General features: G+C 54.2%; 7 protein-coding genes across 7 annotated transcripts; 3 read left to right on the top strand and 4 right to left on the bottom strand.

The window, feature by feature from the left end:
* Positions 1 to 713: 713 nt before the first annotated feature.
* On the bottom strand, positions 714 to 2,117 carry G647_07854 (uncharacterized protein; the record flags this gene model as incomplete). The annotated part of the gene is made up of 3 exons (XM_008732166.1): positions 714 to 968; positions 1,013 to 1,890; positions 1,946 to 2,117. The coding sequence occupies 3 exons, from the start codon at positions 2,115 to 2,117 to the stop codon at positions 714 to 716; spliced, it is 1,305 nt and encodes a 434-aa protein (XP_008730388.1).
* Positions 2,118 to 2,640: 523 nt separating this feature from the next.
* On the top strand, positions 2,641 to 3,318 carry G647_07853 (uncharacterized protein; the record flags this gene model as incomplete). Its single annotated transcript, XM_008732165.1, has 1 exon — positions 2,641 to 3,318. The coding sequence occupies one exon, from the start codon at positions 2,641 to 2,643 to the stop codon at positions 3,316 to 3,318; it is 678 nt and encodes a 225-aa protein (XP_008730387.1).
* A 338-nt stretch (positions 3,319 to 3,656) lies between these two features.
* On the top strand, positions 3,657 to 5,483 carry G647_07852 (uncharacterized protein; the record flags this gene model as incomplete). Its single annotated transcript, XM_008732164.1, has 2 exons — positions 3,657 to 3,834; positions 3,883 to 5,483. 2 exons carry the CDS (start codon positions 3,657 to 3,659, stop codon positions 5,481 to 5,483), a joined length of 1,779 nt encoding a protein of 592 aa, XP_008730386.1.
* A 1,263-nt stretch (positions 5,484 to 6,746) lies between these two features.
* G647_07851 (uncharacterized protein) lies at positions 6,747 to 7,187 on the bottom strand (the record flags this gene model as incomplete). Its single annotated transcript, XM_008732163.1, has 1 exon — positions 6,747 to 7,187. The coding sequence occupies one exon, from the start codon at positions 7,185 to 7,187 to the stop codon at positions 6,747 to 6,749; it is 441 nt and encodes a 146-aa protein (XP_008730385.1).
* An 817-nt stretch (positions 7,188 to 8,004) lies between these two features.
* Positions 8,005 to 9,499, bottom strand: G647_07850 (uncharacterized protein; the record flags this gene model as incomplete). The annotated part of the gene is made up of 2 exons (XM_008732162.1): positions 8,005 to 9,398; positions 9,451 to 9,499. 2 exons carry the CDS (start codon positions 9,497 to 9,499, stop codon positions 8,005 to 8,007), a joined length of 1,443 nt encoding a protein of 480 aa, XP_008730384.1.
* A 3,339-nt stretch (positions 9,500 to 12,838) lies between these two features.
* G647_07849 (uncharacterized protein) lies at positions 12,839 to 14,555 on the bottom strand (the record flags this gene model as incomplete). Its single annotated transcript, XM_008732161.1, has 4 exons — positions 12,839 to 13,204; positions 13,248 to 13,990; positions 14,072 to 14,110; positions 14,231 to 14,555. 4 exons carry the CDS (start codon positions 14,553 to 14,555, stop codon positions 12,839 to 12,841), a joined length of 1,473 nt encoding a protein of 490 aa, XP_008730383.1.
* Positions 14,556 to 15,320: 765 nt separating this feature from the next.
* Positions 15,321 to 16,510, top strand: G647_07848 (uncharacterized protein; the record flags this gene model as incomplete). The annotated part of the gene is made up of 2 exons (XM_008732160.1): positions 15,321 to 15,414; positions 15,447 to 16,510. 2 exons carry the CDS (start codon positions 15,321 to 15,323, stop codon positions 16,508 to 16,510), a joined length of 1,158 nt encoding a protein of 385 aa, XP_008730382.1.
* Positions 16,511 to 16,514: the final 4 nt, after the last annotated feature.

Below are 16,514 nucleotides of genomic sequence, written 5' to 3'. Positions count from 1 at the left end.
TGTAGGTCGTGTTCATGTGGTTCTGTCATCTTTGCCGTGGGCATGAAGCGCACCGCCCTGACGGCTGATGTAGCCTGTGCTGTAGCTTGCGCCGTTGGCGCCGAAAAGAAACCATATCAGGGAGAAGTAGATCAGGACGGTTACGTCGAGTTTGGTCAGCAGAGTCATTTGCGCACTGGTCTCGTTCTTCGAACAGAGCCATGGCTGATTGAGGCTTTGGAAGCCTCAGAGGTAGACGAGGAACAGATTCAGCAGCTGACATGAGCAAGGCGATGATTCTAGGCGTGGCTCGGCTGTAACCTCGTGGACGGCCATAGACGCCGCCGTTATGCAATGGTACAATCAAGATAGGATGCTCGATGGAGCAAACGGTGATTATCGGCTACGCACATGGTGCAGTTGCAAGGGCGAAGGAGTCACAACAAGCCTACCTGCGTAGTATTTCATCCAAACGAATGCTTTCTACTCCTAACAGTACTTGTCTTCTCAACTCCCGGGTGTGGGCACCCCGAATGGATAGCTAGAGCTTCCTGGCATCCTGCGCGGAACCAGCTGGGGACAGAATTCGAGCGCAGAGAGGGTGCGTGAAAGGACCACCAGCTACCCAACAACAAAGGCTGACCCTTGAGTAATTCACCTCGCTCGGCAGCTTTCGACTAGAAGAACTTGCACTGTCGCGGCCTTTTCCCTTTCCCCCAGCTGCAAAGCGTTTATCACAACTCATCATGGCGCAGTTGCATCTTTTCCACCTTCTCCTTCACATCCCTGGGCCAGTAGACGTGTTCACCTCCGCCTCCCCACTTGGTTGAAGGCAGGTCTTTTCTCTTTTCCCAGATCGCAGACGACGGTAGACGCTCCTTCAATCTTTCACTAACCGCATCCACCTCGTCCATGATTCTCATCAAATTGCCACCCATGACACCGCGCATTTCTTCTGGTGTCCAGCCGCGTGACAAAAGTTCGGCGACCTACCTGTGTAAGCGGACGTGGCATATGATCCGGAGAGACTTACTATGTTCGGATATTTGCTGGCATCTTCCAGCCCGTCCACTGTGGTCCACATGCCGTCAAAGTCAGAGGCTATGCCGACACGATTCCTACCGACAATGCCCGCGATATGCTCCATGTGGTCGGCAACACGCGAGATGTTCGCGCCAGGATTGGGGCCGATAAAGGGCGGGAAGAAGATGGACTGTATAACACCGTCTTTCTGTCCTGGGCCATCGCCAATCAATCTGAGGACATCATCGGGTACATTCCGCGGATGGTCCCAGAGTGCACGCGCTCCTGCATGCGTCCAAACTACGGGCGCCTCAGACACAGCGATGGCCTGCCTCATAGTCGCGTCAGTCGTGTGGGACAGATCCACCATGATACCAACGCGGTTCAATTCTCTGACAAGCTCTTTTCCCAGTTCTGTTAATCCATTTCCCTCGTGGGCTTGGGCTATCGGCGTTCCGGGTCCCGCAGACGAAGCAAACGCACTATGACAGGTATGTGTCAGGGTTAAATAGCGAACTCCAAGTTGAGCGAAGATTCGAAGCACGCCCAGGGAGTTGCCCAGTACATGGGTTCCTTCCATGCCGATCAGGGACGCGATCTTGCCAGCTCCAAAAGCATCCCACACCTCGGCCGATGATCTCGCGTATTGTAAATCCCCGGGATGCCGTGCGATCATGTTCTGAATGATGTCGAGCATCTCCATCGCGTCGCGGAGGTGGTTCGTCGGCGTGTTGAAATCAGGCCCGGGATCTTCGTCAACCACATCATAACAGGGCGCCCAGACGGTCCAGAACGCTCCGCCCAAACGGCCTTGTCTCATTCTCGGAATGTCCACATGGCCGGGGAAGGAGCCGTTCAGCTGGGGGAGAGCATCAAGTGGTCGTCGGTCTGTATCGACAGTCAAACATGTCTCCCAATAGAGAGTGCCCTTGACAAGTATTACTCAGACTTCTGATAATCTGCGGCAGATCAATGTGTGTATCGAGGAGCGGACTTTCTTCCATCAACTTGATGGCCTGGTCCAAGAAACCACCGGCAGCGTCACTTGCACTGTCGACATGTGCAATGAAACCAAAGGTAAGCAGCAAAGCTGCTGTGGGAAGCATCTTGAACATCGTGAACATCCAGGGAAGTCGAGGTTTGCAAGAGCCACAGATACGCTGGACTGTAGCTTCGACGTTGAAGTCAAGAGTGAGTCTCATGTGTTTATAGGCGCCTCCAAACGCATATGGAGCAAGTCATAATGCGGGTATTTTATCGGCGAGAATTCCGTGCCTCAGGTACAGAATGATCCCAGTGGATGCCTCACAATTGTAGCCCGATAAGGCGAGTCGGGTCTCTGCCGTAGTACGGGATCTTCTTATTCCGTGGTCGACGCCATGCGTTTACTCGGTATCCATATACATAACCGGTCAGAGCGGTTTCCGAATCGATCATAATCCTAGCACTAAATTGACCTATCTGTGTCGCCAAGAACCTCGAATTTGCTCCAAGCACGGGATTCTGGATCAGCTTCATTTACAAAACCCATTAAATATCCCTGTCCAAGATCGACTCCAGCAACATCAGGTTGCAATCCATATTTAAAGTTAGCGTTGTGGGGGACAGCCAGTCAATTCCTTCAACAACCTTCTGAAGATGTCTGAACATGCAGATGAAAGGCCGGTCAAGCAACGGAAAACGCACGCGCCACCGCTGGTACAGGATATCAATGTTTGGGCAGATGACGACGTATCATCGACGACCTCTTCATCTTCTTCAGAGATTATATTGCCTATTCGACATGCACAGCTTTCGCGTGGGGTCATCGCTCCACCTGGTGAAGACGAACGCTCTACTGAAAACGAGAGTATTGGCGCAGAAGACGAAGAGGAAACAACCACATCCTCAGAGTCTACAGACACAGAGAGTGACAGCACGTCAGAAGGAGAGTCGTCTGAGGAGGAGGCGGCCGTGCATGACGAGGTGACCAGGGCGCTACCATCTAAGAGGAGTCCGGCGTCAGAGCACGATCTCGAGTCGCGTCTGCAGGCCTTTTTGCCACAGCTACAGCAGGCAAACGCTGAGCTTGAGAGGTTGGGGGCGTCACACGACAGGATGATTGATCAAGTATCGGATGATGCAGACCAATATATCGAGATGGACCTGGGTGTAGGAGTCCTGGCCGAGCAAGAAGGCGAGACTCGGGAAGTAAGAATACCACGGGCGGAAGCGATGGGTGACGAATCCAGCGAGGTGGAAGACATGAGAGTCAGTGTCGACCAAGTGCAAGGAAACTCATCAAGGACAAAGCGAAAAATCGAGGAGCTTGGATGAAATGAAATGAGCTCGAAATGAGACGAATGAGAAGCGCAGGTGAGATAGGAATGAATCTGGAGTGAGTTGAGATGAATCCGAAGTGAGTTGAGTTTGGCGGGCTGCGGGGGCAACCGACGGCGACAGGAGAGAAAACTCAACGTGCGTCATTGTTTGGATCTAACCCGAAACTCTCCCAACGGCCGGCTCTGCGACTCCACGATCAACCCAGACGGCGACACTAGCGGCCGGCCTAATAAGCATCGTCGCTTGACCTTCTTTTCATATATGTTTCACTGCGCAGTCGATATCTCACTGTCATCGAAGGGTGCATCGAGCTTTTGGATAGAGAGTTCACAATGGTGCCGCCGGCACGCACAATCTCCCATGACGCGCGACCAAAAACTCCCTCAACCGCCTCGAGTCCTTCGCTGAGGTCGAAGACGCCTGTGAATGTCGCCATGGCGCCAAACAACGGCCTGAACCCCGGTGGGAACGTCAAAGTTGTGGTCAGAGTCAGAGCGTTTCTGCCTCGAGGTGAGTACTTGTGGCCTCCAAGTGACTGCTGTTAATCTTTCATTGCAGAAATAGAGAGAGGCGCACAATGCTTAATTCAGATGAACCCGCACACTCAATCAACGAAGCTGTTAGCACCGCCCTCGACCGACCCTGCAAATTCACGAGCACAGACCAGAAAAGTGGTGGATGAAAAGTTGTTCACGTTTGACAATTCGTTCTGGTCCCACAACCCGAGGGACGCACATTATGCCACGCAAGAGGATGTGTACAATTGCTTGGGAGAGGAATTCCTGGACCACAACTTTGAGGGATACCATACGTGCATCTTTGCCTATGGGCAGACCGGTTCAGGGAAGAGTTATACCATGATGGGGACGCCTGAACAGTCAGGGTTGATACCGAGAACATGCGAAGACTTGTTCCAGCGGATCGAAGCCAACGAAAGCGCCAACATCAGCTACAGTGTGAGGGTGTCCTACTTCGAAGTCTACAACGAGCACGTCAGAGACCTATTTCAACCGCGAACCGATCCCCCTCAGTACCTCAAAATCCGAGAGTCTCCCACCGAAGGACCTTACGTCAAAGACCTGACAGAAATTCAGGTGAAAAATTACGCCGAAATCCTGAAATACATGCGAATGGGCGACAGCTCGAGAACTGTGGCGTCCACCAAGATGAATGACACCTCTTCTCGGTCCCATGCAGTCTTTACCATCATGCTGAAGCAGATCCACCATGATTACCACACAGATGAGACAACCGAGAGGCTGGCAAGAATACGGCTCGTCGACCTGGCAGGATCGGAGCGAGCAAAGGCAACAGAGGCCACTGGGCAGAGATTGAGGGAAGGTGGAAACATCAACAAATCACTGACCACGCTTGGGAGGGTCATTGCCGCCCTCGCGGACCCCAAGCACTCTCGAATGCACAGCAAACAGCGATCGAACCGCGACATTGTACCTTATCGCGACTCGATCTTGACGTGGCTGTTGAAGGACTCGCTTGGAGGCAACTCAAAGACTGCCATGATCGCCTGCATCGCTCCGTCAGATTATGACGAGACACTGTCGACGCTCCGATATGCAGATCAAGCCAAGCACATCCGCACCAAAGCTATTGTCAACCAGGATCATGTCTCATCTGGAGAGAAAGACGCCCAGATCAATGAAATGGCAGAGACGATTCGAGCATTGAGGTGGACTCTCAGCCAGCAGCAGCAGAATGGTAGTGCCTCTGTCATGAAGGCTGTGCAAGAATCTGCCGATGCCCAATCAGAGAAGATCCGGGAATTCACGACCAAGTACGAGAACATGCTGCAGATCATGGAAGAGAAGCTGGCGATTTCGGAGTCCAAGGTTCGACAGCTGGAGGAAGAGAAGGAAGCCCTGAGCATCCACTTGAAACTTGTCCTCGACGAGCTCAAGAACCCCATCATCATCAACAAGGAGGAAAGCGAGTCTGTCGGCGAGAGGTCTAGAGTCCCTACGCCTGACATGATATATGAAGATGAGACGGCATCAAGTGATGAGATGGAGACCGATTCCGAAGCTGATGAAGAGGCCATGGAAATGCAAGCCGAGATGGAAGCGTTGATTTCTGATCTGGGCATGTTCAAAAAGAAGATCGCGGCCGACCACGAGACGTTCGGAATTGGCGTTGCGGCATGAAGTGGAAGCTCTAGATTTTGAATCATGACAATCGGATAGCGAGGCGTTCGGATGGTGTGCTGCTGGATGATGAAAGCACCAGTAAATGGGTTGAACCAGGCTTGGTAGCAAGAGAAATTTCGACAGTAAAAGATTCTCCAAGAGCCCGCGTCCTGCCTTGACGGGCCGAAGAGGCACCCTTCTTTGCCCTGGATTTCGCTCGTGAGTAACTCCACCGCCTGGATGCCTCAGGCACCCTCATCTCGGCCGTCATGATCGATGGCCCAGGCAATACAGTACAGTACTTGCGCAGGCTTTCCATCCTCCGTCGACCCAAGTGTCGTTGGCTTCGCACTGATCTGGCGTGATAACGCGAAGAAGGCGCAGGTGGGCTGTGAGATCCATCACATGCCCCTTCCTATACTGTATATTATGGACCAAGCGCTGTAGTCCTATACATGCTGTATTTACCTCTCACGCGGCAAGATTTTTGCTTCTCTTGTACCTCTCTTCCCAGGACGTCTACAAACATCACATATGATCCCGTGAAACCGTGGATTCATAGGTCCGCCCAAAGTCATACGCGGTAGACCCTGTCCTGAAGCGCCTCAATCCTCGCGGTGAGGTAGAAATTGGTCCTCAATGAACTAATTTTCGCTCATCCCTCTCGCCCATCCGTCGATTTCGAAGGTCTGCTTTCGGCGTCCATACTCATGCTTGAATCGGATGTCGCCCTTTGTTGGCAGCGCATCGTCAGGACAAATGGATACATACATGCTCATGCTGTGATTCCGATAGTGCCATTTGACGGCTATCAGCTCGATCATCCTGCATGGTGTCTATGGTTCGTTTGAGAGTTTTGACCTCGGTCTGTACGTCTTCGGTGGTGATGCTGCTTCTTGTATTGGTGGGGCTAGGACTCGAGTTTCCAGGGACGGGCCGGTCACAAGGGGCTCGAAGGGCTTGAGCTGAGGGTCTAGATCTTGAGTACATTCGGGCCTGGTGGCAGTTTTCTGCGTACTTTGAGAGCAGGCGATCTTGAGGGTCGCCGATTCGGGCGAGGCCAGCAGATGGGGAACTAGGATGTTGAAAGGACGAGGCGGAGATGGCTTCCCACGTCGAGGCGTTGGCCGCAGTGGTACTACTGGATAGTCACGTCGGATAAATGGCCCGCTTCGCGCGGCTGGAGATCTGTGTGCCCGTTTCGATGAGTCAGATTGAGCATGCCGAAGAATATCTTTTTCGCGGCGCCGTTGGGCAGGATCTCGGAAAGTACAGCAGCTACTAGGGCGTCTGACTTGTTGCTTGCAATGCCGCGGCGGACGATCGGCGTACCGAGCACCAAAGTCCCTCAGCGAAGCCCACGGTCAGTTTAGAGCATGTGGAGAGTTGTTGGTCGCTCGTGGACGCTGGCTCCTCACTTATTCGTCCTGCTGAGAACTTCAAGGTGCGAGGCTTGATTCCAGGAGCGGGCCAGCTGCTCTTAGCCACCCAACGGCCGGAACGGAAGACATAATGCGTACGTGAAGGCACTGTGCCCTGTAAGTAACACCGGGGCATGGGCTCATCCATGATACCTGTCTCTTTACCTTTGTGCCACTTGTGCCACCGGCGTCTCGACTCCCCCAAGAACCCGATCTGAGAAACCGGCGTTGCAAAGGTGCGATATACGTGCGCCCAAGAGCCAACTAAGCCCTTGCGAGGACATTCGAGATGCTGCAGCATCTGGAAGACGGCGTTCGTGTATCCATCCGCCTAGCCACTCACGAGATAGACGGGGCATTGGACGGCGCTGTAATCTTCACAGATTGAAGCGTGTTTTCCAGAAATCTTCGCGTCGTGGATGTCGATGCCATTCAGCCATCCAGGCTGCAACGGCTTGCACCCGCTCCATCCAGAGGCCATGCCGCTTTTCACCGACCAGCCGTGCGTCAGGAGGTGCGGGAATCATGCGGAGCAAGGTGGCGCGCCAGGTGAGATTATCCGCGAGCATACAGCCGCCCATGTAGTAGATGTCATCTGCATGTCAGTCGTCGGTCGAGCAGAGCGAGATGACGGCCTTCAACTCCGGAGGAAGCCGAGCCGCAATTTGCAGCCCATTGAATCCACTCCATGAGATCCCGATCATGCCAATCGACCCGGAACACCATTCTTGCATGACGGGGCATTAGAGGATTTTAAGAGTATCGTCCTGCTCCTGCTTGAGATATTCGCCGAGGAGAATGCCCTCAGAATCGTCGGTGCCTCGCATATCGACGCGAACACAGGCATATCCATAGGACACGAGTTAGGAATGCTAGAGAGCATGCCGTCCGGCTGCTCCATCTCCTTTCCTGTGCGGCGAGTATTAGAGGATGGCGGGAACGGGATTTGTCTCCGCGTCTGCTGGTAGTCAGATCATGGCGGGCAGGATCGTGTTGTCCGAAAGTGGGATCTCAACGTGCTCGCAGATGTCGATGCGCACTGGAAAAGGGAAGGTGGTCTCAAGAGTATCTCAAGTAGAATGATACTTCGTTAGGTCTGGTGCTGGATCGATAGCTCCTCACACCGCTATCACCGGCGTGCCTTTCCGCTCCCATTCACGGGCAAGCAAGGTCCAATCAGAATGCCCGCTCTGCCAGAGCTCTTGCAGAAAGGTCAAAAGCTCGGCGTAGTGCTCGAACCGCGTGTTTGCAGACAGCCTCTGGCAGAAGCTACTGATGATATTCATACGTTGTTCATCTCCGCAGCAACAAATTCCGGCGATGAGGAGGGGCCACGCCAGATTGTGCAACGAGGCGCTTATGTCTTCAAACTGGTCAAACACTCTGAAGAGTTTGTTGGTGTACACGTCCACAATCTGCCCGTTTTCCAGAGACATGCTGAGGCGCTTGCATGCGAAAAGCATCCCTGCATACTGATATGCTAGAACGAGTCTTATGAAGTCTTGTCTGGCTGACCTGGTCAACGTCTGTGCGAGCGGTCCCGAAGCCACGAGTGTCGAACCACTCGACAGCTCGAACTCCTCTTCAAGATTTTCAGGCGGCCTCGCTGGCTTGCTTTTGTCCAGGGACATAAGCGTGACGCGGTGTAGGAGGTGGAGGAAGTCCCCAAAAAGGACATCTTGTCGCTCCATACTGGGAAGGATGGCGTGCTGAATATGGTCGTAGTTGAACAATGTTGTACATGCCAGGACGTCATAAATGGCCATTTGGTTTTTGAGAAAGAAAGTGAGCTCGTCCCCAGAAGGCTGTTTCAACTCTAATGAGCGTATGAGGATTCGAGCCGCCCGCCTGTGAAAATGGGCTTGAGCTGATGCTGATTGCAACAGACAGTGATTTGAGAGGATGAGCATGGCAGCTAGGATCTCCGCGGCAATTCCCCCTCCAACGTCCGTTTCTGGGTCCTCCAGGTTGCGTTGGGTCACGTGGCGTACCCGCTCGGTGATCATGTGGATGGCAGCTTCACCCGTGGCATGAGAAAAGCCAGGTGCAAGGCCGTCGCCGTCTGGCATATGGGCGGCGGAGATAGCAAGGACTGCAAGACGGAGGACAGTATCCTTCTCCGCCAACGGAATGACCAAGCGCTTATACTCATTCTGGTCCGAGTCCAGCCAGACCATCAGTGGCGCAATATTGTCCGCATAATACTGTAACAGATGTTTTGCAGTGGAGGGAGACAACTGTTGCGCCAAAGCAAGGCCTAGCTGATAGCTTGGACTAGGCGTGTCTTCTTCACCAGCCCTCCGCAGAGAGCTGGGCTCTTCTTCCCGGACTCGAACATGCGGTGACACAATAGGTGCACCGCGGCCTTTGAAACGACCACGCACGGCAATGGCGTTGGTCCATCGAAATTTGGGTCCGAATCCCGGACATTCAACGCCTTTCCGGGCGCATTTGTTACAAAATGGCAGTGTACGGTCGCACCGGATGCGCCTCCGGTTGCAAACGCGACAATCTAGAGGACATCTCTAAGCGCGAGATAGCCAGGCTTTCAATCCGAAGCATACCTTTGGTTGCAAGTGAATTTGATGGCGGACTGGACTCCTCGGATCCCATTATCGTGACCGAAGATCCATTTTGCCGGGGCTACTGAGGCAGCCGCTGAGGTCCCTAAACAGGTCCTGGAAGAGTGCGGCCTGGTCGATGATATTCGCCTGTTTACAGAAAGTGAGGAAACCTTTGGAGATAAGAGCAAGAAAAGACAATGTTGCCCGTGACTGATAAGAACGAAGTCGAGTTGTAGGGCGAAATCAACGCCAAGGATTGGGAAAACTGCTCGCCATTCACCCCGCTTCGGGCCTAGGGTGATGCCGCCCTGAGCTCACCCCGGGCTCACCCCGGGGCTCACCCCGGGGTCGCGCGAGTTGGGTGAGAAACCACCCGTCTCTTACCTGTAACCCTGGTCTTCTAGATTGCCCGCCGTTAAGGGCGTTAATGGGAGAATTACGCCGAAGTCGGCCTGGGCGACGCCGCGAAGGCCGCCATTGACTTAGTATCGTAGCGTGATTATAAAAGCAGCGTCAGTATATCACGGTTTGCGGTAGGCACACTTTACTCGACTAGAAAATAGACCGGCGCCTCGTCATTAACCCTCTCGAACTGTAAGCTGCTACTCACTACTCGTAAGTATATTAGAGGTCAAGGCGGGATGGGTGGTCGCAGAAGCCGCATCTACTCCCATCGCGGCCATCGCGTTCTCCACGACCACTGGCAATTCGGTGAAGTTGACAATTGGCTTAGAGAAGGCTCGGATGTCGGCCTGTTTACTTGCTGGGCGGGTCTCGTCTAGGATGACATCCAGGTGGAGAGAGTCTGTAGGAGCACGTCGCAGGGTAGATTCCGTGACGAAGCAAGTGTAGAGGTTGTCGTTCCTTGGAACGGAAATTTCCGTCAAGGCCTCAAGGACCGAACTCTCGCCGGCCGACTGGTTACTACGGTGGACGAGCTAAGGCAAGTACAAGACGCCCTCCTGGCCATTCTTGCGGATCTGGGCCACTATGTCGAAGATATGATGCGGCTCAGTGTCTAGAGTTAAGAGTTCTGAAGGGGAGATAAAGAGACATGGACATTTCAGGAAGAGTCCACAATCACCGCACTCACCACCCACACAGCGCAGTATGGAAGAATCTTATCACTCCAAGCACCTTGGTGGCCAGACTCAAGCGCTTCATGCGTAGGATGTCCTGCTTCCGGTAATACTGTCAACATCGCCGTTCCATGCCCATTCGGACAACTAGACGACATGTCTATTGGCAGCGAGGGAGACAGCGATATCAAGCCATTCCAGCGGTTTCTTTCAGTCATGACCTTTGCTGCCTGCCCTGCTCTGCCGGTAAAGCTGTCTTGCGGTCGGTTCGGTATCCTGTCATGGCCGATGCCAGGGCTATCACCGTCCCCAACGCCTTCTCCCTTTTCGCTCGATCTTGCTGCGAGCCTACCATCTGAACGTCGGGACGACCACTCGCCTCCGCCGCTGTACTTGATTTCCCGAGCTCAATGAGTCTGCAGCGACACATGGGGGCCGTCCATATCAACCGAGTCTTGGAGGATCGGCTCCTCGAAATTCCCACTTGAACGTCGATCTCGACATATTTCGTCCCTTGGGGACTACAACGTGTGCCCGCGCTTCCTGTCAGTCTCTTGTTACGGTGGCCGTTCAGACAAGATTCCCATGCGGAACTTTGTGAACGCTGCTCGCTCAATGGGGAAATTCAAGTGAGGAATATCAAGGTTGTCCTGTTGTCTGTTTAGCCGAGCGAATCCTCGGCCGTAGTGCTGGGATCATCTCCGACTCTGAGTCGACAGTCTTTTCTAATGTCGGGTGAGTTTACAATATCACCACAACATCATGCGGCGGAACCAGCACCACAAGGTATAGCAGTGCACCTGTTCTTGTCCTCTTCCTAGACGACGAGGTCTTCAAGACTGTGAACGTCCTCGAAGGTATCCCAGTTGGATTGTGAGCTCAGTGAGGCCTTCCAACAATCCGACGCTGGGGCGAAGAGCCTGCGGCGGAACACAATCAAGAACTAGACACTGGTCTCGAAACAAGACGCACCTATCGAGGACGAGGAATCCAGTTGGAGCGCAAACGTTGAATTGTCATACGCTGCCGAAAACCAACACAACTCAGGGGCGTTCATCGCATCCCAGGCCAGGGACCACCCATGCCTCCAGGATTGCCCAGACATCTGGACAGCGCCTTTCCGGCAAGACTCCCAGAAAATCGACTTTCGAGCAGTCATGCCTCGTCCCTCTGGCTGAGGATCACCTTCACGAGCTTATACGTATATTCTTTTAGCGGCAGCTCTCAGCAAGACTCTATGAAATTAATACTTCAAAGACAGTCATGCCTCGCCCCTCTCATTAGCTATGGATTATGTTTTCACGAGCTCACGCGTATATACCTACCTACGTACGTCCGTCCTTCTAACAGCAGCTCTCAGCAAGACTCTATGAAATTAATACTTTAAAGACAGTTATACCTCGTCCCTCTACATTAGCTGAGAATCCCCTTTCACGAACTCGCACGCGCGCACGCACGCACATCCTTCCGACAGCAGCTCTCAGCAAGACTCCAGCAAATCGACACTTCCGAGACAGCCATGCCTCGCCCCTCTAAGTAGCTGAGGATCCCCTTTCACGAGCTCGCACGCACGCACGCACGCACGCACGCACGCACGCACGGCCTTCCTTCCGGTGGCAGCGCTGAGCTCTCAGCCAAAACATACTCCGTAGCCAACGGTCAATCAGTCAAGCAGGTGTGACACTGCCAGTAATCCATCAAACTCTGGTTGGCCAAGGTATCTCCTTGCCCGGACCCCTACATAACTCCACATCATTCAAAACTTTTGGCCAAAGGTATCTATCTCCTTGTCCGATTCCCTACATACCTCCCAAAGAAGTCGCTGGTGCTGACGGGGACAGGCTGAGGTGAGGAAATGAATGGAAGCGTACGGTATTGGTGACATTGCGCTGAGGCTATAATTAGTTGCCGTGACCCAGGCAGTATCAGGATCAGGATCAGCCTACGTCGCCGGTTCGGCAAAAAGCAACCCAGTATCTAATTACCATGATTTCTATCCAGTAATTACCATGCTACCTCGTACCCAGCCGGAAGAAAGGATGAATGGCTCGATATTCACAAATTCGGACGACTCAACGGGATTTTTGTTCTGCAATGAGAGGTGAATTGTCTATCGAAACGTCTAAAAAGGGTTGGAGAGCTTCAGCGTCCCCTCTCCCCGATCTTGAGCATACTGTTCTTGCATCCTGCAACACACGGAGGCTCACAAGCACAGTCCACTTTCCCAATTCAAGATCCCACCCGGAGATGGCCCATATTTTGACCGAGGCCCTCCTGCTTCGACATGTGCCGAGTCCAGCTTGTATTACCTAATGAGCCGACAATCCATGCTTTTCCACCATGCCCCAGTAGTTCTTTGCGTTCCGCTTGCGCAGTTTCTTGCCGATGACGATGAAGAGGAATGACAGGCCCCAGAAGAACATGCCGATGAAGCCGACGGCAATGTAGGTGTTTTGAACTCCTGTGGCTTCGATCCACGGTGTCACGCCATAACTGAAGCCGAAACCCATGGCATTTCGGATGCAGATCATGGTGACCAGGCCGTCGCCGGAGATCTCCCGGTACGAGTCGATGATGTGGTTGATGGCGATGGCACTACCGATGGGGAAGGTGCCGACAATGAACGCGAGGCCAAACGCCAGTCCGACCCAGTGGACGCCGGTGTTTGGCTCCCACTCCGAACAGGATGCAGCCGGCGGGGTGGAGAAGCAGAGGCACCAACGCCATCCACAGACGATACTCGGGCTCGAAGATGCCACCCTTACGCTTGGACATCCAGACCGCGAATCGGTTTGCCGACGCGCCAGCGAAGATACAACCGATGGTACAGCCGATGAAGGGGGCAAGGAAGATGAGGCCAATGCCGTTGGTGGAAAAGTTGTAGGGCGGTGCAGCGAGGACGAGGGCAATGGTCGCGTTGACGACGTTGAACCAGGACAGGACGGAGCCGACCAGGACACCAGAGAAGGTGACGACCGGGTATCGGAGCATGTAAGATGGGAGCCACACGGAGCGGAAGAAGTTGTTGGGTTGACCTGGACGCCTGGCGCCCCAGAACTTCAGCTTTTGCATGTAGGTCTTCTTGGTGACGACCACACCAACCTCGGTCTCGGTCGGAGCAACGGCCACTTTCTTCTCCTGCGGGCTGGAATCGCTGGAGGCATTCTCGTGATCGGAAACGTCCTCCTCAACATCGACGACTTCGTCTTGGACTGGTGGACGGAAAAACATGGTCTCTTCCATCAAGAAGAACATGGCGAGAACACAGCCCGCGGAGATGATCGAGGCAATGAACTGGATCCATTGCCAGCCCAGATTCTGGGCGATGGAACCCGCCGGCACGGCGCCGAGGAAGGGAATGCCAAAGAGGATCCAGCAATACATCCCGATCCAGAAGCCTCGATCGTGGGCGAAGAAAACATCGGAAATGCAGATTTCGACCAGCGTCTCGATCGGGCCGTCTAAGAATCGGGCAGGGCTGTCAGCGAGCGTCCACAGTCACGAGGCAGGCTACAGTGCCGCAATGAGCCGGGGCAACATACAGAAAAATCCGATCAACACCCTGTTGGCGTACCATTCGCCTGAAGACGTGACATACGAAGTCCAGACCGAGCATGCCAACATTCACAGAGCACCCACAAGCAAAGTGGGACGGCGTCCAAAGGTCAGACCTAGCGGCTGCCAGAGCAGACAAGACCAACCGAAGAAGAGGTACTGGACACCGACACCGCTGTTGAGTGTGGCAAGGGGGATGCCGGTATCACTTTCGATGTCCAAAAGTGCCGCGGACAGCAACGTGGTCATGACGTCGCCGGAGAAGACTGCCACCAAGCCCATGATGGCGGACAACAATTTTCGCCTTCGCGACCAATTAAGGGGATCGTCATACTCGGTGGTTGGCTGAGGCAGGAGAACAATGGCTTGGTCGCCACCTTCTTCGTGCTTGACTCTGAGGGTGCCGGCCAGATCGACCAGGTGGACGGTTCCGGGGATCACGTCCGTGGAGAAGGCGTGATGGGTGGCCATTTCGAGCGGCGGGGACGAGGAGGGTGGGAAGGTCTTGTTGCGAAAGCCCCGTCACGGGAAAATGGGAGTTTTCGATTCAGGAAGAGCTCCTCAACACAACTTTGATCACTGGGTTACCAGGTATGGCACGAGGCGGAAACCCGACCCTGGCGGCATGTCCAATATAACTTCAATGAAGAGAGTGATAGACACTGTCGATAACTCAATCAACGACGTCGAAAAGCCTCCCTTTCGGATAGATTGTCGTCTCCAACATCGTCAGGTCTTATCTCGTCACTCAGAGGCTGAGATGATGATGATGAGTGAGTCCAGGGCATTACACCCAGCTACTATCATCCAGGACTGGGCAAACCTGCGCAGGGTGTGGAGTCGACAGTGTGGACACACGTTTATATCCTTGTTCCACTTCTGGACGATCGACAATGGTAATACTCGATCTGCCGACCGGATCCAGACTCAGATGCCTCGAGTCATCAGGTAACGGCGATAGCACTGATTACAGTGTCGTGGCTCGTTCGCCGATTATCCGAGGAACCCCTTTCGCCCCATTCCGCCTCACTTGATATCTTTCCGAGCCCGCATCCCTATCGCGAATGTTCGATAAGGGCTCTGGCCATGGTCTCGACGCGTGTTGTCGGGCTGCCCGAGGATGCGATGTGCTTTCGAGATTATAAGGTCAAGTGTAGAACCCTGGGCGACGGGTCGTGACCATCAAGGGATAGCACGGAAGTTCGCAGAGAGAAGAGCGCACCTCATCCCGCCATCATGACAACGGTCTACGTCAACGGAAACGTCTACACAGTCGATCCTACCGCCCCGTGGGTCGAGGCATTCGCCGTCAACGAAGATGGCACCTTTGGTACCGTTGGCACCACGGCTGACCTGACCAAGTTGGCAAAAGAGGTCGGGGTCCAGTCGTCGACCTCAAGGGGCAGTTCGTCATGCCAGGCATGCACGACGCGCATTGTCACTTGCTCGTGGCGTCGCAGGAGAAGCTGTTCGAAGCCAAGCTCGGTCTGGATTCTGGCCCGGAGCAGACGGTGAAGAAATTGAGGGACTACTCCTCGTCGTGTCAGCACTTGGAGACAGTCGGCAATTGGCTGATTGGCAACTTCTACCACTGGCGCAACTTCAAGGACAAGAAGCCCGACCGAAAGTTTCTCGACGACGCGTTTGGCGACCAGCCCGTGGTCATCCGCGAGTACACCACGCACAACATCTTTGCCAACACCGCAGCCCTCAAGGCGGCGGGGTATGAGGAGAACCCTGAAGATCCTTGGGACGGATACTACGTCCGTCGCGAAGACGGAACCATCACCGGCGAGTTGGTCGAGGGGGCGGCCAAGAGGATGTGGGCTTCAATTCCCAAGGGCACGCCGGAGTCGCATGTGGAGGCCCTCGAGTATGGAGTCAAGATGGCCAACCGTTTCGGCTTCACGGCCGTGCAGGAAGCATCAGCCAACGCCGTGTACCTCGAAGCGGCGAAGAAGCTGGATGAGGCAGGCAAGATGACGATCAACCTGGATGCACATGTTGTGTTCTGGGGTGCTGCCTTCTCGCAAGAGGTCCCCGAAACCCTGATCCACAGCATCAACGGGGCCTACCGTTATCAGACGAAACACTTCAACCCGAACTTTGTCAAGTTCTGGCTGGACGGCGTCCCCTGGGAACCCCACCTGACGCACTGCCCGCTCGCCGACGACGGCAAGCCTGACTACCACAAGATTCTCGTGCCACCCAAGATCTTTGCGGACGCAATTGAGCGGTTCGACAAGGAGGACGGACGTGCAAGGTTCACGTGTGCGGCCAGGGCTCCGCCCGGTTCGCGCTTGACTGTTTCGAGGAGATGCGGAGCCGCCGACCCAACGGTCCGAAGCATGAACTCGCCCACAACATGGATGTCCACCCAGACGATTTTGGGCGGTACAAGGAGCTCGGCATCACGGCAGAGATGAGCCC

The sequence above is a fragment of the Cladophialophora carrionii genome (assembly GCF_000365165.1).
Source record: "Cladophialophora carrionii CBS 160.54 unplaced genomic scaffold supercont1.6, whole genome shotgun sequence".
Classification (NCBI taxonomy): domain Eukaryota; kingdom Fungi; phylum Ascomycota; class Eurotiomycetes; order Chaetothyriales; family Herpotrichiellaceae; genus Cladophialophora; species Cladophialophora carrionii.
The sequence above is the reverse complement of the archived record's forward strand: the minus strand, read 5'-3'. Positions and strand labels throughout refer to the sequence as shown.